This window comes from Ursus americanus, chromosome 5, assembly GCF_024610735.1.
Source record: "Ursus americanus isolate L20-20 chromosome 5, mUrsAme1.1.p, whole genome shotgun sequence".
NCBI classification, from domain to species: domain Eukaryota; kingdom Metazoa; phylum Chordata; class Mammalia; order Carnivora; family Ursidae; genus Ursus; species Ursus americanus.
Window position 1 is genome coordinate 31114315 of NC_142131.1, and position 23964 is coordinate 31138278.

The 23964-nt window shown below is 38.9% G+C and overlaps 1 protein-coding gene across 2 annotated transcripts; it reads right to left on the reverse strand.

The window, feature by feature from the left end:
- Window positions 1-770: 770 nt before the first annotated feature.
- HMGCR (3-hydroxy-3-methylglutaryl-CoA reductase) lies at window positions 771-23516 on the reverse strand. 2 transcript variants are annotated; one of them, XM_045809774.2, is made up of 20 exons: window positions 23406-23516; window positions 17869-18056; window positions 17311-17422; window positions 16939-17026; window positions 15968-16052; window positions 14947-15052; window positions 12253-12359; window positions 12026-12142; window positions 11460-11620; window positions 11089-11336; window positions 10708-10886; window positions 9484-9678; window positions 8522-8680; window positions 8215-8372; window positions 7170-7275; window positions 4016-4186; window positions 3567-3707; window positions 3330-3488; window positions 2734-2888; window positions 771-2592 (listed from the first exon to the last, which is right to left on the reverse strand). In XM_045809774.2, exons 2-20 carry the CDS (start codon window positions 18031-18033, stop codon window positions 2538-2540), a joined length of 2667 nt encoding a protein of 888 aa, XP_045665730.1. In that variant the 5' UTR covers window positions 18034-18056; window positions 23406-23516; the 3' UTR covers window positions 771-2537. The 2 variants fall into 2 exon arrangements, with proteins under 2 accessions (XP_045665730.1, XP_045665729.1); XM_045809773.2 differs by lacking the exon at window positions 23406-23516 and adding an exon at window positions 19656-19906.
- Window positions 23517-23964: the final 448 nt, after the last annotated feature.

A 23964-nucleotide genomic window follows, 5' to 3' on the forward strand; every position in this document is an offset into this window, starting at 1 on the left:
ACATAGGGGATTTGTACCGCTGTTTTGCTGTTCTGTGTCTTCTTTGAACTCAGACCCTTCAACATGAGAGGTTCCTTTGAATTTAATTCTCTGTCCTCTCCCAAGATGAAGAAAAATCCTGTCCTGCCATATGCGTCCCACTGCTCATCAGATCCCCCAAGCAGAAAAGGGCATGAAAACTCTCCACTGTCACCCGTCCAGCCTGCTGCACTCTGGAAGAGGCTGACCGTACAAGTGATCACATGTCATTTCAGGAGAAAAATTCAAAGTGATTTTCTGGTATCTGGGTCATGGTTCATAAGTGGTTCAAATACACCTTTCACTCCTAACTATAGCAGAGGGCAATCAACAACTGCAAGTAAACAGCAATCAGCCTTTAAAGAGGCCAACTTCAGCGATGCTAAGATTTACTACCCAAGTAAGCTGATAGAGCTTCCAAGTACAACGGCCATTTGGTTTTGGCTGCCCAGTCTTTATGCCCTCTTCCTCTCAACCCTCATGCCCCAATATCCAAAAGTAGTCCAGCTGAGATGAGATAAAGCTGAACTAAACAAATTCTCTTAAGTATAAATTTAAAAAGTTATTTTAATATACATACAACACTGGCCTGCCATTAATGCCGTAGGAATTGGAGCATATAATGGAAAATGATAAATGGTCATAGGACACCTAGCAGGAATTATTAGGTTACCATTCTGGCCAGACTCTCAGGCTTCCAGGCCTCGGGCCAACAGATTAATCCAAACAAAAAAAGGTTACTGCTTACACTGTTCAGCATTAACTTCCTTTTCATAATTTACTGGAACCGGGCAAAAAGTATAACAAAATGTATACAATTTAGTAATTGTACAAAACATCAATGTAGCAAGATGATATTGGTTACAGTCACCAGAATGAAGACTCACACTTTTCACTGCCACTTCCATGAAAAGTTCAGATAAATAAGAAGTCACTGGCTAAAAGTCACAACAGAAGCAATTTAAACTTTACATACAAGAGCAAAGGTCAATCTTCCACAACAGTACTGCAGACACAATCACTCAGAGGCTCTCCATGCTGCCACGGCATTACTGGAATGTTCTTCAGAGTCCATCTTCTCTCTCCAAGACCAACACTTGAAGCATTAGATGTAATATAAAATAATGAGTTCTTTATTATTTATACAAAACTTGTACATTAGAAAAAAAAAGATTAAGATTCAACAACTCTGCTGACCCCCTGAGGAAGCTAAGAGCTTTTACGGGTCTATCAAAGAGCCCTGTGTGAATGTTTCAGTCACCAACCTCCTGGCCACAGGAACGAAGCACACTCCTCCAGGGCCATTCACGTGGCACCTTCACTGGCTCTGAAAGCTGATTTCCCTTTTACTGGGCTCGATGAGCAAGCCAGGGTTTCGTGGACAACATTAAAGAATACTATCTTCTCTGGCCCAAGCTTAGAAATTTTTATCAGTATACAAATTGATTTTTATTTATTTCTTGAACACTGTCAATAAACTCCTAGCAGAAGAAGCTTTATTACAACATATACAGATTTGATACAGTTCTTTACAAAAAACCACCTAGATTTTTCTGCTAAATTTGTCTTTTAAGTCATTAGAGTTGGCTTAGAGAAATGGTATTTTTCTTTCAAACCTGTGTTTTCCACCTTCTGAGCTCTGAGAGGTCACAGACTTGTATGTTCTTGATGAAGAGAGCCACCTTTGTCTAAGCAGTATTAAGAGCTCTTGTATCTTTAACAAAGAACGCAAAACTCTGTTCCTTAAAGCCTTACACTAGAGAGATTGGTTTTAGCAATTTAGACAAACACACTTAGACAAAACTCCTCTCTGACCAAGTAGCCTGCAGAGATTAATGCAGTGATTTGTTTTCCTGACAGAGAACGACTTAGCACTGCTTAGCACATCATTCAGTAGTTTGGGAATAAGAGTAATTCTTCCCTTGAAGAAAGGAGATCCCCTTTTGAAGAATCACAATGGCTACCCCAAAAAGAAATCAAAATAGTCCAGCACCAAATGAAGTATTAGTTTACAAAAAAATAAACTTAGCTCTTATCTCTTAAAATTCTATAACCCAGACTTAATAAATTAACTATGAAATCAGTTTGTCAGCTACAGTATAATTTAAAAATCCATTTTCAACCAGAGGGGAAGGGAGGATGGAGAGCAGGGTCAATCTCACACTGATCACCACGAACTCCATGGATTTCATCAAAAGAAAACACTTTTTTCCAGCTTGTATTCTCTTTCAGAAGTGAGCTGTAGATTACCATCTGTGATGTTTAAAGCATGGCATTCACGTTGACGTCTTTCCAGAGAGCATAGCATGTAAAGTACTGTGCTATTTTTAGATCTGAGAAATCTGCATGGAAAGGAGGATCTCCGACCATTCTGAAAGAGCCAACCACCAAGCAGTCGTCTCACAGATCATGTCTATTCATCCTCAACATAACACCGCATTGAGCTTTTTAATTCACAGATTTTATGTTAGTCCTTTAGAACCCAATGCCCATGTTTCAGTTCAGAGCCGTCAGGCTATTCAAGCAGCCTTCTTAGTGCAAGTTCCTTGGAGGTCTTGTAAATTTATCTTTGACCTATGGCAGAGAAAGACAAAGATATACAAAATATCAAGAACGCAGAACTTTAAGTTAGAACTACTGTATCTGCATAGTAGGTTTTTGTACTGCACGTCTGAAGTATAGGGAAAACATGTTAAATAGATCTTGAAGTCTTACCTGTTGTGAATCATGTGACTTTTGACAAGATGTCCGGCGGCCAACGCTGCCATCAGCGACAGTTCCCCAGCCATTACTGTACCGCACACGATCCTGGCAAGCTGCCGGGCATTTTCCCCAGGATTGTCTTTGCATGCTCCTTGAACACCGAGCATCTGCAGCCAGGGACAGACATAGCAGGACTCACCCTTAGGGTCATGGCAACAACTTCCTTCTCTACCAGCTGAAAGAAGGGCAACTATAATGGCATCAGAACAGAACCAGACTCCAGTGGAAGTACTCAGTTTCCAAGATCTGACAGCCAGTACTGAAAATAATATATACCACAGTGAACAGAACATCCACAACCTGGTTTGCAGGGCACTCACTAAAAGTAGACGAACATTCACTTGCTATCTTAATCTACTTTCTCAATTTACTAAGCATTCGCCTCAACATGCTTCCTTGGACACACTAGGTTAGGCTGGTGAGAAGCAAAAGAATGAAAGGCCCAGCTAAAATACAGGTGAGTGAGAAGTGATGTCAGGCAGAAACAGAATGCCAGCACGTCAGAACTAGGCTTGAGGTCAGCCGACTTTGGGGCTATGGTGTCATACCTGCAAACAGGCTTGCTGAGGGAGCAGGTTGGTCCCACCACCCACAGTTCCGATTTCTATAGATGGCATGGTGCAACTGATATACAAATCTTCATTTGTGGGACCACTTGCTTCCATTAAAGTAATACAGTTTGAACTACCAACATTTTGTGCTGCATCCTGAAAAAAATAAAAAGTAAAGTATAAAACTTCTCTTCCTTAGAAGTACAAAACAGAAGTGGAGGCTGGAGCCCTCACCTGTCCGCAGGCGATGTAGATGGCAGTTACTATATTCGCCGCATGGGCATTGTAGCCTCCAATACTCCCGGCCATGGCAGAGCCCACCAGATTCTTATTAATGTTGACCTCAATCATAGCTTCCGTAGTAGTCTTTAATACCTAGCAAACAGAGTTGTGCACATTTTACATGTTCCCCTGGAAGATTCAGGGCATGCCACCCAGATCTAACTCTCGGTAAAGCAAGAGAGTTTAGATCTGGCCCCACTGAAGCCTTGTCCCCAATAAGGAGTACAGTCAAGTCTGTTCATGTGAATGCCACACACAGATGAGCAAGATAGGATACAACAGTCATCTCTAACATAAAACATGCCCATATATTAAATTTTATTTAAAACGTTAATATTCCTTTCCCTAATCTTTAACCCAATTAAAGAATAACAGAAGAAAATAATCATCCAATCACTCACTTCTCTGACAACCTTGGCTGGAATGACAGCTTCACAAACCACTGACTTCCCTCTTCCCTCTATCCAATTTATAGCAGCAGGTTTCTTGTCAGTACAGTAGTTACCACTAACTGCTAGAATCTGCATTTCAGGGAAATACTCATGAAGTTTTGAAAGTGCCTTCTCTGTGCCCTGTCAACAATACAACAAAATTAAAATGCACAAAGTTACTTAGAGATCAGAGGCTTTATTTGTATCCAATAATATATTAATAAGTACAGTAACTATAATATTTCTAAATGCAATAAATATACTTCAAAGAAAGTGAGCATAAGATAACAGCAGTTATTAGCCATCACAGTGGTGAATTTCTCAGTCAGGTATAGACTCCTACTGTTTCTTTCTGGGAATGAAAACAAAGTTCTTTGTAGTCACTGATGAACAGGGATGTAAATGAGAATATTAAAATGGGAGAAGTTATTTGCAAATGTCTTATCAGATAAAGGGCTACTATCCAAAATCTATAAAGAACTTATCAAACTCAACACCCAAAAAAACCAAAAAAGCCAGTCAAGAAATGGGCAGAAGACATGAACAGACATTTCTCCAAAGACCTACAAATGGCCAACAGACACATGAAAAAATGTTCAACATCACTTGGCATTAGGGAAATACAAGTCAAAACCACAATGAGATACCACATCGTATCAGTCAGAACGAGTAAAATGAACGACTCAGGAAACGACAGATGCTGGGGAAGATGTGGAGAAAGGGGATCCCTCCTACACTGTTGGTGGGAATGCAAACTTGTGCAGGCACTCTGAGTATGGAGGTTCCTCAAAAAGTTAAAAATAGAGCTACCCTATGACCCAGCAACTCCAATACTGGTATTTATCCAAAAGATACAAACACAATGATTAAAAGGGGCACCTTTACCCCAATGTTTATAGCAGCAATGTCCACAACAGCCAAAGTATGGAAAGAGCCCAGATATCCATCCACAGATGAACAAAGAAGAGGTGGTATATATACACGCACACACACACACACACACACACACACACACACACACACACAATGGACTATTACTCAGCCATCAAAAAGAATGAAATCTTGCTATTTGCAACAACATGAATGGAACTAGAGGGTATTATGCTAAGCGAGATAAGTCAATCAGAGAAAGACAAATATCGTATGACATCATTCGTGGAATTTAAGAAACAAAGCAGCTGAACATAGGGGAAGGGAAGGAAAAATAAAATAAGATGAAAACAGAGAGGGAGGCAAACCATAAGAGATGCTGAACTCTAGGAAACAAACTAAGGGTTGCTGGAGGAGAGGTGGGTGGGGGAAAAGGGATAATTGGGTGATGGGCATTAAGGAGGCGATTTGATGTAATGAGCACTGGGTGGTATATGCAACTGATGAATCACTAAATTCTACCCCTGAAACTAATAATACAGTATATACTAACTAAATTGAATTTAAATAAAAAATTTTTTAAAGTTTAATTTAAAAATGAATTTAAAAATACTCAGAATATAATAATCTTGTCACTGAGAGTAACTCAACCCAAAAGCCCAAGTTACCAAGTCAGTAAAGAGAAGTCAGACATAAAAGTAAATCCTGTTGTAAATGAAAGTCATTGGGATTTACCTTACAAAAATGTAAACAAGACTTCCAATTAAGTGAAATTAATTCAACTAACAACACGTACCTCAATAAATGAAAACATACTGGCAATTAAAAAATAAACAGAACACATGTGACATAGAATTTACCATCTTAACTATTTTTAAGTGTACAGGTAAGTAGTGTTAAGTACATTCACACTGTGGTACAGCCCATCTCCGGAACTCTTTTCATCTTACAAAACTGAAACTTCAATCCCATTAAACAGCAACTCCCTATTTCCTTTCTCGTCAACCCCTGGTAACCATCCTTCCACTTCCTGTCTCTATGAGTTTAACTAATCTAGGTACCTCATAAATATGAACTTGCATAGTATTTGTCTTTTTTGTTAACCAGATTATTTAACTTAGCAAGTGATCCTCAAGGTTCATTTAGCATATGTGAGAATTTCCTATATTTTTAAGGTTTAATTATAGCCCATTATAGGTACACACCACATTTTATTTATCCGTTCATCTGTCCATGAACACTTGGGTTGCTTCTACCTTTAGGCTATTGTGAATAATGCTGCCATGAACATGGCTGTACAAAAAAGTCTCTGAAACCCTCTTTTCAATTCTTTTGGGTAAATACCCAGAAGTAAAATTGCTGGATCATAATTCTCTTCTTAATTTTTTGAGGAACCATTGAACTGTTTATTTTTTTTAATTTTTTTTTTTTTTTAAGATTTTATTTATTTATTTGACAGAGAGAGAACACAAGCAGGGGGAGTGGGAGAGGAAGAAGCAGGCTCCCAGTGGAGCAGGGAGCCCGATGTGGGGCTCGATCCCAGGACTCTGGGATCACGCCCTGAGCCGAAGGCAGACGCTTAATGACTGAGCCACCCAGGCGCCCCTGAACTGTTTATTTTTAAACAACTTTTAAAACCTACCTATTTAGTCACTATCCTCTTTCTCTTTCAGAACAGTCCTCATATACAGGTAAACCACAAAATGAATTTTACTAACCTAATTGACTTTAACACATTTGTGAATGTGTTAATATTCACATTTGTGAATATTTGTAAATAACAAATATCAGTAGAATAAAATGTAAGCTATACACAATCTTCTTCTAAGGAAATAATTAAAATAAATGGATTATATACATGAACTTGGCCTCTTACATACAAGTCTTGAGGTCTCTAGAAGAGGTGAGCTTTCAAGGGTCATAGGACAAAATTAAGAAGCACTAACCAAGATTCTTCCCAGCCTTTCTGAGTAGACCCAAAACACGTATAATGCCAAATCGAAACTAAACATATCAAATATAAATACTAGTCAAGAAATGCCTGATGAGTTATATGAATCAATATTTAGCTTTCAATAAAAATCTTTCAATCAATTAACCCTTTGAGTAAGTACTATATATACATGACATAAAATTCAAAAATTAAGGACATAAACATCAGGTCTGCTCCCCACTCTCATCTCCCTAACACCCAGTTCCCCTCCCCTGGGATAATCAGTCTTGCAAGTTCTATTTACAGTCTATTCAGGCTCACCTTTGAAATCATGTTCATCCCCATGGCATCACCTGACCTGGACTGGAAACGAATATAAAGATTGCGACCAGCCATACTCATATGCAGTTTCTGTAGACGTGCAAATCTGTAAACAAAACCAAAGATTTTTTATTTTGTTATTTTGTTGAGAAGATGGAAGTTATCTTAAAAATCTAGTTCAGCTGATTTATTTTACATGTAAGAGAATGCTCATGGAGATTACTTACTAAATGTATTTTCTTCTTTAGCTAAACATTACGTTAGAATACGAATTCAACCACTTCATTCTTATATGCCACAAGAGGAGAGGGCTGCAGCAGACAGCCATCATCACAGACCAACTTTAAAAGTCCAAAATAAATAAATAAATAAACATATGAGCTTAAACTAAAATGGAGCTATCGATGGGGCGCCTGGATGGCTCAGTCAGTTAACTTTTGATTTCAGTTGGGTCACGATCTCAGGGTCATGGGATCGAGCCCCACCATGTCAGGCTCCATGCATTGTGGAGCCTGCTTGAGATTCTCTCTCTCCTCCCTCTGCCCCTCCCTCCACTCATACGCGCGCTCTCTCTAAAAAAATAAAATAAAATGGGACTATCGTTTGTACTAATTATGCTTCTTTATAAATTTAATTTTCTGTATTCAAAGTAAATCTACTATACAAATATTTACTTCTATCCTGCTTGGAAAATCTTTCTTTCAGGCAATTCCTCCTTAGGGCAATTCTAAGTCAACACTCTTCTAGGACAAAGTAACAGTCTAATCAGAGTGAGTTTTATAAAACCAACACAGAAACTTACTAGCTCTCACCGTTCTTTTCTATTTACTCCTATGGAGGTATGCATTTGGATCAACATTATGTCCCCACCCACATCCCCCAAACCAAGCATAAATATTACTCATTTTGAATAAATGGACTTAAAGTTAATATTTTGTTATGTCACCTGAAGCAGGCAGTATGTTAACAGTTACATTTAGCGACCACGGAAGATGACACTGGCTCTGAAATAAACATGAATGCATATACAAATCCCCACACGTACCTGCTGGTACTGTCAAAAGCATCCTTCATCACTGTGAACCCTTCAGGTGTTTCAAGCCAGGCCTTCACTTCCGCGGAGTCACAAGCACGGGGAAGACGCACCACTGGGCCACGAGTCATCCCATCCGCGAGGATTCGACTGCTGGCGCCTCCACCAAGCTACACAGGGGATGTTACAGAAGCACATGTTAATCCTGCAAACACTTCTGCTTGTTGCAAAAGGTGTCCTTGATTGTCTCCAAGTCTCTTCTCATTGCCTGGCCTAAGGGCCTATCTTAGAACAGGCAAATATATAAATGCCAACTTACACCTATTGCTCGGCAGCCTCGATTAGTGCTGGCCACGAGACAACCTTCTGTTGTTGCCATCGGAACCTGAAATTCTTTTCCATCCAAGCACAGAGGTCCTGCCACTCCAACAGGGATGGGCATATATCCAATAACATTCTCACAACAAGCTCCCATCACCTAAAAGGTAAAGTCAGGCACCAGGTGAAAATCTATATCGCAAATACACAGCCCTTGCCGTTAATAATTTTCTTCAAACTTAAACCTTTAGTTTATTTGTCAACAAAATCTTTTATTTATTCTTTTTTTTAAAGATTTTATTTCTTTGGGGGTGGGGGCATGCACAAGCCGGGGAGGGGCAGAGGGTGAGAGAATCTCAAGCAGACTCCCTGCTGAGCACCGAGGCCAACACGGGGCTTGATCTCATGACGCTGAGATCACCACCTGAGCTGAAACCAAGAGTTGGGATGCTCAACCAACTGAGCCACCCAGGCGCCCCTTTTACTGTCTCTTTAGAAGTAAACTATTTAAAAAGTACTGGAATGCCTGGGTGGCTCAGTCAGTTAAGCCTTCGGCTCGGGTCATGATCCCAGGGTCCTGCGATCGACTTCCGCATCAGGCTCCTTCAGCGGGGAGCCTGCTTCTCCCTCTGCCTGCCGCTCCCCCTGCTTGTGCTCACAAACACACACACTCTCTCTCTAACAGATTAATTAATTAATTAAATGCCTTAAAAAAAAAAAGAAGTATTTAAAAATACTAAAATCACTGAGTAACAACTATAAACAACAGGAAAAATATTTTTAATTTCTAGGACCTATAATCATAAGCAGAATACAAAATTACACTAAAATGATTTTAAAAAATGTCTTATAACACTGTGTACATATAAAAGACTAGTCAAAAAAATACTAAAAAGCTTAAGAGTAAAGCTACAAGAATAAAAGCTTCAAAGCAAACTTTCCCAAACCAAGAAAACAACATACCAAGGAGTAATTATAGTCCCTATACGGTAGATACTGGAGAGAAGAAGGCTCTGGAAGTTTTCTGGAAAGTAACTGTCGGCGAATAGATACACCTCGTTCGTGGGTTTCCATCAGAGTTTCCAATTTGTAAGCTGGGATGTGCTTAGCATTGACTAATTGGATGATCTCAGCATCACTAAGGAATTTTGCACCTTTCTAAAGAAATGAAAGAAAAAAATGGGAGGGATTGGTGGGAAGGGGATGACAAAAAAATTGAAGAAGTGCATTTCATATTCTTCATAACAAATAAACCATTTAATACAAACAATCTCTCAGTAGAGGAGAACCCAAAGAACTTTTGGAGTTCTAAAGGAGATGATTTGAATGGAAATAAGAATATCGAAATGAAAGCAAATTCCTTATAAAAATGACACTTAACAAATGTAAAACCAAAACACTAAATTTTGCAGGTGAAGTTTGTAGAAAAAAAAAAATTCACAATTAAGATTCTGAATCCCATCCTCTAAATTTTGTTAACCCTGTATATAGCAAGACAGTTCAAATATCGATACACATGTTAATAGGAACGAGGCTAAGTGAAAGAAAAACAAACCTGATGCGACTCTCACTCATGTGCACATAAATTAAGAATGAACCAGATTAGGCAGATACAGATGGAACACAATATTCACACTAAAGCATGAATGGACTCATGGTCATGTAGGCAGAACACCCATTCACATGTCAGAAAGGAAAACAAGCTTCCTCGTGAGCATCAAGCTTACTTTAAAAGCAAACCAAAAACAAACAAACAAAAAAAACCTCTTCTGTCTTTGAAGCTCATTTTTGAGTTAAGCCTTCTAGGCCCCAAAACTCAGGAGAACAGAGTAGTGGCTTATCTCTCTGGCAAACACTAATAAAATACAAAGAGCATTGACCTTGAGTCAGTAAATCCTGGACTCCTGATCCCAGCTTTTCCATTTCCTAAAAGTATTACTTTGGGAAATACTTAAGCCTCCTGGAGCCTCAGCTTTCTCTTTCTTATCTGAAAAATGGAGATAATTCCGACTATCTCACAAGGTTGTGGGAAATAAATAGATAAGGCCACTACCTATAAACCACACAACACAGCGCCCAGAACTCGTAGGAACTCAGGAGCTATAACTTCTGCCCTTCCTCTAATTAAATAAAGAGCTCCCTTTCTTAAGAAAGATACAAAGCTTGAGTTAATTTTATTTTCCTCACCTCTGCATTCCCAAGTATCTGTAGACATTCTTCATTAGGTCGAGGCTCCATGGGAAGTTCAATTTCAGGTTCCTGTGTCTCTAGTTCCAGCGAAGCATCAAGCAAGGAGGAATTACCAACCACGAATGTAGCTCTGTTTGGGGTGTCAGTTTCTGCCACTAAGGGTTTTATGACCTCAACTGTTCAAGAGATCAAAAGAAATCTCACAACTGCGAACATACGTTTTGTTTTGTTTTTTCTTTCGCCCCTGCCACACCCTGGAGACCCCGAGCCCAGTCCTAGAAGACGGTGGGAAGGATGTGAACATAAGTTTTAAAATGAACTCAATTTCTTGACAAATCAGTATTGGAAGAGTAGAAAGTAAAGAGAACAAGAAATCACCTTTTCTTTCTCTGTTTATCCTTGTCTCCTCCTCCGCTGCATGGACTTTCTGGCTATTTCTGACCAGTATAGGTTCACGTCTACAACAATCATCTGGGACTTTTTTGGGAGTCACTACAGGAGATGTAATAGGGTTTTTTAATGAGAGTGTAGATTCCGTCTCAGCTTGTTCAAAGAAGATGTACTTGACAGCCAGGAGGAGAGCTAAACTTAGGGTAATAACTTGCTCAATATCCATGCTGATCATTCTAAATAAAAGAAAGCAAATTAAAATGTTATTACTCAGAAATAAAAAAAGCCATAATCTAACTTTTAGTACCACAGGGTGCTATTGTTAATACACAACAAAGCAGGTCTCAGGTAAAACTTACTTAGAGAGGTAAAACTGCCAGAGGGAAACACTTGGTTCAATTCTCTTGGACACATTTTCATCCAATCCTAAAGAAACCTTAGAATTTTCCGCCGTACTGTTTTGAGGAGAAGGATCAGCTATCCAGCGACTATGGGCATGAACAAGGACCAAGCCTAGAGACTGAAATAAAATGTTATAAATTATGTATCCTCTGCATATCAATGGCACCTAAACTTCTCATCCTTAACATCTGGATAACCAGATACTATGTCCCATGGCCTCCCCTTAGCATGAAAAGACAGCCCCATGTTTGCTCTGTGACTAAAGCAGTGGGCCAGTGAACTGCTGAAAACCTGCAAAGAACAGGTTTTCAAAGGTAAAGTGGAGGAACTTGAAAAATCTGTTTAGGGGAGAGAGATGAGAAGCCTCAAAGAAATGAAAAACAAGAAAAAAAAAAGGAAGAGAAACATCGATGAAAGAGACAACAATTGTAGAAAGACAACAGGAAGGAAAGAAAAAAGTCAAAAAGCAAAATATGACACTGGAACTAAAGATACTAAAGGGAGAAGAAAACTGTGTAATTACCATAATCATCTTAACTCTCTGAGTAACAGGATTTGGTTTATTTTCTTCTTCTTCTAAAACTCGAGCAAAATGGCTCAGTTGCCAAATTGGACGACCCTCGCGGCTTTCCCGAGAAAGCTACGAAGCAAACCAGTGTTACATTAGAAGGTACTGATTTTATTTATGTGAACAGATGTGATGAGAAACATTACTCTTCTACTAATGCCATCAATAAGAACTGCTCTTACCTCTAAAACCAAGGAAACGCAAGCTGGGAAGAAAGTCATGAACACGAAGTAGTTGGCCAGAACTGACATGCAGCCGAAGCAGCACATAATTTCAAGTTGACGCACCCCTGGTTGGAGAAAAATTAAATGTATAATTAGTAAAGTACTGGTATTTTTGATAGGGCATACACCACAGGGACTTTTCCTCTAAACAGACAAATACAAGAAAATATGAGTAGATGAAGCCCTTTGCTATCTATGCGAGGGAGGAGGAGGAACTCCGAGGTGATGCCAAGCCTTAGAGCACAGCAGGAATAGCTCCCTCAAGGAAAGAGAACTTGTCTTCTCTCATGTCTCAAATCTGTCACAATGCCAAGCACGGTTGCTGAACTTAAATACACATCTGATAATCCCCTTTATGAAATGGTAGTACTCTGTTTTGAAATAAGAATAACAAGGCCAGGCTACACTAATGTGCAAACCTCCCACAGTTAAGACCCAAATCCACTCTTTACCAGAAAAGCAATTCACCTGTGGACCAGAGACTTTTTTTATTAAAGTAAAACTTACTACCATCTATGCCATTCCTGATACAGTACCATAATAAGATGTTATGTGTACTACTGAACTCTAATTTCAGTATACTCTCTATTGTATCTATTTATGTTCTTATAATTTTGGTTAATTTCACCGATCTGTTTGGGAAATTAAAATAATGTACAAAGGCAACTCAAGATTCAAAATTAACGAACATTACACTGCAAAATGTTTAAGGTATCACTTGGTAATCTTCTCAAATAGACGGTAACAGAATTTTAGAGCTCAAAAAGACCTTTGATTACCAAATCCTATTCCCTCAACATTACAAATAAACTTGAGTATAAAACCAATTTCTGATGTCATTCATATTAAATATAAAAATGTTTTGAAATGTAAATAAAGTTATTCCCTCGTCTTACAAAACTGCTAACTAGAATAAAAGAAACTCAATGGTATATTTTATTTTTGACTTATTATAGATCATTTGACTAATAAAACGAAAACACATTATATTTTTCTTAAAATTCTACAGCATTGTGTCAACTATACTTCAAAAAAAAATTTACAGCAATTACTCTCAAATGTGGAGATTCAAAAGAATATACAACTATAACAATAAAAACATTATGAACAACCTATACTTTACATAGTAGCTAAATGTAATCTTTTCTAACTTGAGACCACAGAAACAATACTTGACCAATGCCTTTACCACTAAATTATCAGCTGTTTCCCTCTGCACAACAGTAACTACTGCTGTTGCCATATGCCCCAGGCATTCTTCCTTACTCCGTCTCAGAACAGTCTCTCTGTGCCACTCTGCTACTACACAAAGAGCACCAATCTATATACTTCCAAGAAGTTAAACTTTTTTCTTTTTTAGTGGATTTCCAAAGGGTTACTTCCTCATTAATATGCGTTAAACCTGTCCTTTTCTACCCTAAGCCAAATCTCTAATTATAGCATTTCTGTATAGGTGTATATGTCTCCTAACTGGCTTTTCTAATTATAAATGTCATCATGTCCTTTGTCTACTTCTCTGACCCAGCATGTCAAAATTCATCACCCTACTTTCCACATCAGTTTCAAGTGAATAATCCTTGGTTTGATGGCCTACTACCAGTTCCTGGCTCATCTTCTTCACCTTCACCTTTATTTGAATAAAATCACATAGGTATGTTTTCACACAATCAAAAACATTTTTCTTGATTGTGTGGTGGTTTAATAACTGTATCTTTATCAAAACTCAAAACTATACCTCAAAAGTAGATTTTAGGGAATGTTCATTTTTTTAAAAAGATTTTACTTATTTGTCAGAGAGAGAGAGAGAGCACAAGCGGGGGCAGTGGCAGGCAGAGGGGGAAGCAGGACTCGATTCCAGAACGCTGGGATCATGACCTAAGCCGAAGGCAGACACTTAACCGACTAAGCCACCCAGGCCTCCCAAGGAATAGCCTAGAACTGTAGTTACAAAGGGTAGCTCCCTGAGAAAGCCATAAAGTCTAGTCTTAATGATTAGGAAACCTTAACAACAGCATGATATATTCATTCTGGCAAATTTCCATGCCAGGCCACAATTTTTGTCCTATATCATGGAGTCCTATGTTTGATATTTAGCATCTAACTCTCTACTATCCAGTTAAGGATTAAGAAACATGTGTTGAGACTAATGCTAGGTACTTGCTAAGATGTACTGTACCACCTGATTAAATCTTCCCTACCAGCCTATTAGGTGGATCTAATATAGATCTGGCCCACTCCTGACTCTTCACTGTCTCCTACATGACAATTAAAACACAAGGAACCAAGTCACTAATTTAGTCTGGGCAACACCAGGAGCTGGAAGGTGCTTTCCAGAGGAACCTTGGAACACAATCTTGGTTAAAAACTAAACAAAAAAACAAACACAAACACTACAAAATCATGAGAAGAGTCGAGCACAGAAAGAGAAGGTGGCATTAGTGAAAAATAAATCAGTCACCTGCTACTAAGTTTTCACTAAAGCAGACAGACATAAGGTCAGATAAACCCACATGCTCATTCAGTTAAAACCTTTTAAGAGTAATGTCAGACTTTTAAAGTCAGAATTTAAGAATAACCAATGCAATCTAAGATGTTCTTTTTTCCCTTCATCTACAAACTTATTTTAAAATATATTAAAAATTGCTTACAAACCTGACATGGTACCAACTCCAATCACCAGACATTCTACAAGAGCGTCAAGGGTGAATGTTGGACCTAAAATTGCCATTCCACGAGCGATGTTTTCCCGCACTTCATCCTAAAACACAGACCAAACGTATCAATAAGGGTAAGGTACAAAACAACTTTCAAACACTTTAGAGAGCATCCTAGGGCCTCTACTAAAATCTAATTTGCTATACAAACAGTAAAAGAGACAATATAATACCACTAACAGGCATTCCAGATGCAACGGACTAAGAAAAAGGTCATGTACAGTGTCCTGCTTTCCCTTTCCACTGAATGAGATGCTACTTGGGAAGATTCCTCTGAGGCGGTGCATCAATCCTGCCATTTAAATACCACATAATGAAATACTACAATGTTTTATATTTGGCTACCACTGACAGTTTTAGTTGCAAATTTTTTGAGACCTTGTGAACATTATGTAACCTAAACCATATTTTCGTCAACATGCTCAAGTGGTCGAGACATTCATCAAATACGTAATCAAGGCAGAGCTGCACGCTATTTTATACTCAGGTACTCCGCTGCAAGATTATTAAAAATGTTAGTTTATTTAAAGTGACTAATGATCACCAAGATAAAACTTTAGATGGAAAATAATGCTAGGTTAATGCTAAAGGTTTAGAAATAAATCTACCCCGAAACTCTCTTCTACTACATCCTGTCCTGTTCTCTGATAGGTTTCAATAGGTATATACCCTTACTTCTCCAAAAGTCTTACTACCTTAATTCCTAAAACCTTCAAATAGGAAAATGGGGAAGATTCCAAATTCCAGAAGCTATGGAATTATAATTAAGTTGTTAGGTAAATGGGACAGTTCCTGGGGCACCTAGAAAAACCAGTCTTAAGACTTGAAAATTAAACTTAAAACTGTGGGCAATTCCTGAATCTCAAACTATGAAGAGACTATTAATGCTTTCTATTAATGTAAACAAACTGAAAAAAAAGGAATACTATTAACATTCATGTCTTTAAAATAATACTTACCTGTGAGTTGGAACTGAGGGCAAACTTTGCTAGAGCACTTGCTCTGGAAAGGTCAATCAAAAGTAGGAAAAAGGGCAAAGCTTCACTGGAAAAAAAAAATCAAGATGATCAGGTACATTTAACAGGAAAAAATGTGGCTTAAAAATGCTTTCTAAAATAAAACAACTGCTTCACACACTGTATGATTCTTTTTGCAGCCCAAAAGGTACACCTTACACTCACTCCCCTTTGACATCATGAAAGCTAAATATATGCATTGCTCAAAATATTTCTAAATGTAAATGTATTTACACAGAAATACTTTTTGATAATTTTATAGCAAAATATCATCCTAAGTAAAAAATATATCCTTGAATGAACATGGGGGAAAAAGTAGAACATATATAATTTTTTAACATTTAATCACTATTTGTGGAAGGGTAAACTATTAACACGCTTTCTGAAGAGACGGTTGGCAATAAGGGCACTCAAAAACCCTAAAAACTTACACAGCCACTATCTCACTCCCGGGAATATATCCTAAGAATGAATATGAACACAAGTTTAGCCACACTGACATTCTTCACAGTATTATTAATAGAGGAAATTAAATAACCTAACAATCCAATCCTAGAGGATTAAGTAAATGAACTGCAATATATTCATTCAGGGGAATACTAGACAACCAACATAAATAATTTAGTTTAGCAATACAGACATGCAAAGATGTCGATAAACTATTATTAGCCATAAAGAAGTTATAAAGGCATAAAGAAGTTAAATGATCTCAGAATTTTTGTTTAAGTGTAAAAAAAAGTAGGAAAGGATATATACCAAAATGTTAACAGCTATTAACATTAGCTAAATGACAGCACGAAAATTTTCCTCATATTTCCTATAAACTTTTTGAAATGTATATAACACTTTATAACTTGGAGAACAGTTCTTAATATATTTTGAAAAAAATGTGTATTTATGTTTTAAATACTTACTTCAAGCCTGTCAATTCTTTATCTAAGAAATGAATGACAACTGTACTGAACACAAAACTAGAGAAAATTGTGAAGAGGCCAGCAATACCTAAAATGACAAAATTCAAATGGAAAAAAATCATCCTTTATTACAAAAATAGTAACATACAGTCCCATATAATATTCTGAAAGACATATTATTTTCTCCAGATTATTAATGTCTCAAATATCAGAATATTTACTCCCAATAGGGAAACTACTAAATGAGTGCACAGTGCACTTTAAGCAATATATACATTTCCATATACATGATTTGAACAAACAAAATTATGTATTCACAAAGCAAATCAAAAATTTGATAGCACAAAGAAGCTAAATGTATAAAATCATTACCCAAAATATATTTTGATCCAAGTTGACGTAAATTCTGGAACTGGAAGTAAATATACAGGATTGCTATGCATCGTGTTATTGTCAGAATTATAATGTCACTGCTTAACACATCCTATTGGAAGAGACAGGGAAAAAAATCCCAATAGCTTTACCTTTTAAAATAAGCAACTAAAAGTAAGAATTTTTATTTTGTATGCATCATTAGTTTGTATATTACCATAATATAAATATAGGCACAACACAAGTCAAATAAAAATACTAAACATGCAACTCAAAAATTAAATCCAATTTTTAAACAACCCACTGTTTAAAGCCAATCATTTTTCTGTTAGTCACTTTTAAAGCTATTATTTTCTCAAGTAAAGTCGATTACTCTCATTTTATGCAGAAAAGGCAAAAGTGTATTTCCAAACTACATAAGTAAATAGAAATTTGAGGTAAGTTCATGAATACTAAGATAAAGATTTTACTTGTAACTTTTCTGATTATATGGTCACTAAGAGGAATCTTCAGAAACTGAAAATGTAATTTAGTCAATATCAAATTAATTTCACAAACCTCTTCAAACTTCGGACACTCATAATTCCAACCACAGATCTTATCGTTACCAGTAAACATGTTCATGGACATCATACAGATGGTCAGTGTCACTGTCCCCACTATGACTTCCCAGGGATGAGAGGCCACAAAAAGGCCGTGCATTCGGAAAAGTCTTGACAACATTGTAGCTACAGAATTCTTGGGTCCTGAAAGGAATATCAAGTGTGAGGAGTATTAAGCTAAGTACACAGCTCACTGTATTTTTAGGAAAAGATTTTAAGATTTTGCACTGTAAACACTGCTTTTGTAGGCACGGTGTCTTATACATATGAATAACACTATTTGATAGTGTTCTTTATTAGTTCTAGAAAATAATTATAAAATTAAAATAAGAAGACTCTGATATTTTTTACTCACAAAACCTAAATCCTCTAGTAGTCACTACCAACCAACTTAAAACTAGCTATTTCTTACGAGTTGTATGAATTCAAGCATTTATGATGAAACCAAATAAATATTTCAGCCTATGATATTATCTGAGCCAAGGAGGAAAGCAATAAAGGGGGGGGGTGAGAAGCAACTATTCAGATTTGTTTTCTAATTACCCTGGTATAAAATGCCCATAAGCACCCGCTGCATTCTCCACATTCTGGTTATGCAAAAGGCAAACATCAAACAATCTACTTGTTGAGTGTCCTCCTCAAAGGCAGGGGCCCACTGTGCTTTTCCAACCCATCCAACATATGGCATAATGTTACCAGCAAAATGATGTTTAATAAAACTTAATACCCTTGCTGTCACCAGAGAAAAAAGTCTTTTCCAAATTTTACAGCTAATAAAATGCCACAACAGTACTGGAGGAAGAGGATGGCTGGCCAATGTCTATGACATTCAAAAATTCCCAACAGAACATACAGGTAGTTTTTTTTTTTAAGATTATTTGAGAGAGAGAGAGAAAAAAAAAGAGAGAGAGCACACAGAGGGACAGGGGCAGAGGGGGAAAGAGAGAGAGAGAGACAATCCCAAGCAGACTCCCCACCGAGCACAGAGCCTGACATAAGGCTCAATTTCATGACCCTGAGCTAAAATCAAGAGTCAAAAACTTAACCAACTGAGCCACCCAGACGCCCCTGGAGAACATACAGGTAATTCTGATCAAATGACTACCATGCCTAAACTTCCCCATGTCTGTTGGCTAAATTACAGTAATTTTGATATTCTGATTAAAAAAAAAAAAAACTGATAGAGTCACTGGTCTCTAACACAGGAACTTGTAAGCCTTCTTAAACTAAAATTAATGTTTACAATAAAGCATATTTAACTACCCATAAAAATCTATTTCAAATTAAGGCTACTGACTGACACACTGGCAAGAATTCAAATGAATCTCGTGCTCGTGGTAATAACTAAGAAAATGACTCATTTGTTTAAGACAGAAAATTTAAAGGCAACAAATGAAGAAAAAGAAAGTTAATTACTCTATCTAAAGGGTTAGGGGAAAGAAAATTAAGAGTAGCTTTTAGGAACCAAAGCAATTCCTGAACATCATCCCCCACTGGGTCACACGATGCCCCCCCCCCCACTTCAGCTGCACCAGGCCCCCATTGGACAGCTGGCTTTCCCACTGCAGGTGACAACCTTTCACTGGATCAATTCAATCATGAAATCAATTTGTGAGTCAGAACAAACATTGTTTAATAAAATAGAATAGAAAAAAATAGCTGTAGGTAAGAATACAGTACGGGTAGGTATTATTTCTTAAGTATATGAGTGTGTATAGTTCCAACATAACATGCATTACTTACTGTGGGTCTCAATTTTAAAAGGCTGGCAATCACTAAGTTCTATAAATGTGGCATGCATCTGCTGTGTTTATTCATGCTTTTTCAACCTTCCTCCCTGAGTCTTGTTCATTTTATCCTCCAGAACCTTGCACCCACACACAGCAGTTGCTCAATAAAAACCTGCTTAATTAAAAATAAACTCATAAACTACAGTAGCATGTATTTTATTGACCAATCTTGAAATAGCCCTAAAAATGACTTTAAGCCAACAAGATATAAATATAACTGCCCACCTGCTAGCACTGCCCCCCACCCCCGTTAGAGCATTCAGGGAACATATTAAAGGGAAATGGGGTAGGGAAGAGAGGCTACACTGTATACACTGTTTTAAAAAAGGAACAATAGGGGCGCCTGGGTGGCGCAGTCCTTAAGCGTCTGCCTTCGGCTCAGGGCATGATCCCGGCGTTCTGGGATCGAGCCCCACATCAGGCTCCTCCACTAGGAACCTCCTTCTTCCTCTCACACTCCCCCCTGCTGTGTTCCCTCTCTCACTGGCTGTCTCTCTGTCAAATAAATAAATAAATAAAATCTTTTTAAAAAAACAATTAATTAATTAATTTTTAAAAAATGAACAATAACAAAAATAGTTTCTATTAAATGAGCAGGGACTTGGACTTAGAGCTTTGGAAAGTGTTAATCGTATCTTAGATCTGAATCCTACTTCATTACAACCAAAAGCCTCATAAGAGCCTAGATTTTCAGGACAGTTTTCTAACACATAACATCCTTCTTATATTTAAAAACAAAAAACAAAACCCTACAAACTGGTCTAAAGGATCAACTAGCATCAATGTTCCAGAAAATGAATCAACTAAAAATACATATCAACACTAGGTTAAAACGATTTCTAACACTCTCTCCCCACCAAGTAACTCTCAACTTAGATTATTCCCTATTAAGTCAATGTATTCTTCACTATTAAAAAGTTAATTCAGTTCAATTAAAATCTCAGCTGCTAGCAGGAAGGCACCCCAATTTGATCACAAATTGGTTTAGCATCATTAACCCATAATTATTTATTAGGCACATTATGTTGTCCCTTTAAAAGATTTCATGGTAGCATTGTCAATTCTGGGACATTTCTTTCCTAGGTATAAACTCATCTTTGCAACATTCAGAAAAAAATTATAGATGATTCTGTGAATCAGCCCCAAACACAGAGAAGCTCACCTATTCAGAAATAAAAAATTAGTAAAAGAACATACAAGGTGTGTCAAAAATAACCATAATTGTACACCATCTCATTTCTCAAGAGCACCCTGCCCATTTCCCTGTGACTATGCCAAGTATTTAAACGAGAAAGAATCCAGTCTTCCACCTTCATCAGCAGTTGCAAGTGGCGTAAGTAGGCTATGGGACAGCTCATGCAAATTCAATGGACACTATGTAGGCCATGCTGCAGTAAAAACGTTTTACTTTGAAAAAAAAAAATCAAGCTAAACAGGCAATGTATGCCTTACTTATGCACACTGAAATATGCCAAAAACATTTCACAGATTCTTCAAAAGAAAAGATGATTTAAATTCAATGGAATCCTCAAACTCCAATCCAGTATGTTATAGAAACCACCTACCACAGCCAATTGCAGAAAAGGATGCTTTGGCACCCATCTCTCTCTCTCTTTCCTCCCACCCTGCACTCCTCCTGCACTATACATCCTAGCATTTGATTATACACTACCTTACACAGATCTCAAATTAATTGCTGTGTACATTTTGACTCTTTGAAGAAAAGAACCATGTCTTACACTGAATCATTTTTAGTTCCAACAGGATCTAGCATTCTGTTGCTCAACCTAATATCCTAGGGGGAAAAAAAATCTTACACTGCAAATCAGGAAACCTGATTCTACACCCCATTCTATTACACACTTGTGAGTAATTCACATCTTTATTTTTTAAGTCACATCTCTCTTTATTCACTTACTAAGACTGAGATCCAAAGTTCTTTGACAAAGACAAGTGTTAAGTGGAACCATAGGAAACTGCTACTTTTGTAAGTAAAAAAAAAAAGTCAAATTTCAAATACCTGCAGTTTCATATGGGTCAACCTAAATAGATATTGATATATAAGCACTTATCCATCCATGGTTTAAAAAGTAGATTACAGGGGCGCCTGGGGGCTCAGTCGTTAAGTGTCTGCCTTTGGCTCGGGGCATGATCCCAGGATCCTGGGACTGAGCCCCACAACGGGCTCCCTGCACAGCAGGAAGCCTGCTTCTCCCTCTCCCCCTGCTTGTGTTCACCTCTCGTTGCCTCTCTGTCACATAAATAAATAAAATCTTTAAAATAAATGAATAAATATAAATAAATAAAAAATAAAAAGTAGATTATACAAGAATAAAAAGAGCACGTGTGAGCACATTACACACTTCATCCTGAAAGGCTCATACTACACATGAGCCTCATATGTTAATGATTAATCTTTGCACATTTTTTTAAACTTCATGTTACTAAATCCCATTTGTCCTTACTACCAAGTTTATCACAAATCCTGGAAAGACCCAACAAAGCAGGCCCTCAAAAACCAGTCAGTCCCATAGTACGCTCCAGGCCTTTGCCAGACTACCTCTAAATCAGAAACTGTCCCTCAATGCATGGAGAGTAAAATATATTCATGAGCAAAAAAATACATTCTCCGCATTAAGATGATGAAATTATGCATGATTATTTAGTATAGCCAGAAACAAATGTTTCCTATGACTTTTCAGGACCAACTCTAAGGCGGCATGCCCTCAACCAAGCTATGAAGTATTTCAGACGACCATTTAAGATGGAGTCACCTGCCTTCTCCTACCGCAGAAACTGACTATTCTATACTTGAACCTCCAAGGTACGTCTTCCCTAACCCAAACCAAATAACTCCGGAAAACACACAAGATCTGGGCTCAACTACCTCAGCACCAAGACTAAAGCCCCTTACAAAAAAAAAAAAAAAGAAAAGAAAAATGAGAAGGGAGAAGGGTGTTGGGTAGAGAAGTAGAAGAAGAAGAAAAATTCTTTAAGTCCTTGGGCAAGTCCCTACATTGGGCTCCGCATCCTCTCAACTCGTCTCTCCTGACCCGGCACTTCTCTGCACGTCCACGGTTCTTTCTTGGCTCTGTGTCAGTCAGCAGCAATTTATGGAAATCTTCCCCCATCACTTTAAAGAAAGATGCTGACCGAACAGCAGCGCCTGGGCGTGAACGCCTGCACCTGATAGCCTCTCTGCTAGCTGCGGGCCCAGCACCTCACACACACGCACTCTCAACATTTCTCGAATCCAGGGGCTTCCGAGGTCACGCGACCTGGCACCCTTTCCGCCCCGATGATCGTGACTACCAGCCTACACAGACTACTTCGGACTGGGCGGGCGACCGCGGCTACGCCCCGCCGGTCCACCGACGGTGACCACGGCAGCCAAAGAAACCTGCCCGCCACCCGCCCCTCAGGCCCAGCCTGGCCGCCGGGCTCCCCCAGCATTGGTGCGGGCCGCCACTCGGCCGGCCGCGCCTCAAGGACGTCTCCTTACAGTCTCCGCTGGACCTGGCCACCACACCCGCAAAGCCGCCACTGCACCTCCCGCCAGGTCCGCAGGAGCTGCCGGCTGCCCCTTCTCAGGGCCAGGCGGAGCCCGAGAACCACCATCAACCCGGCCCTAATCCCGCTTCCACCCACCACTGTCCCGCTCCCCGCCGCCCCAGCCCCCCTTCGCTGCCACCGCCCGCCTCACCTCCGGATCTCACTAGAGGCCACCGAACCGGGGCGCCGGCGCTCCGCCTGTCTCCAGTCAACGGAGACGCGAAGCGGAAGGAACCTTCGACATACGCACACTCGGAACCGGCTGAGCCTACGACCAATGAGAGAGGATCGTCCGATCGTCTAACCAATCATCTGGGCGCTGCTCGGCCTCACGGGTCTACGTCACGAACGGTCGCCTTAACAACCTCCCACAGCTCTTGCTGCTGCGGAGAACGGGCACCGCACCATCTCTCACCATGGCTCGGCCAACCAATAGCCAGTCGAGTCCCAGAACTAGGGCCTGCCTATTGGTCCAAGGGCCGTGGGGGCGCAAGCATGGAAGCTGCTCAGGCGAAGGCGATAGGGGATCTGGCGGGTGGAGTGTCCTACAGGCCAGGACCTGACCTGTGGCCATCCTGTCTGCGAGAGTACTATGGGAAGCACCAGTGGGAAGCAGACTGTGGGGTGACGATAAACGCAGGGTCAGGTTGGGGGTAGAAAGCCCGGTTACTTAGTGGAGAGAGAGGGAGCTGGAGAGAAGAGGTGAACCT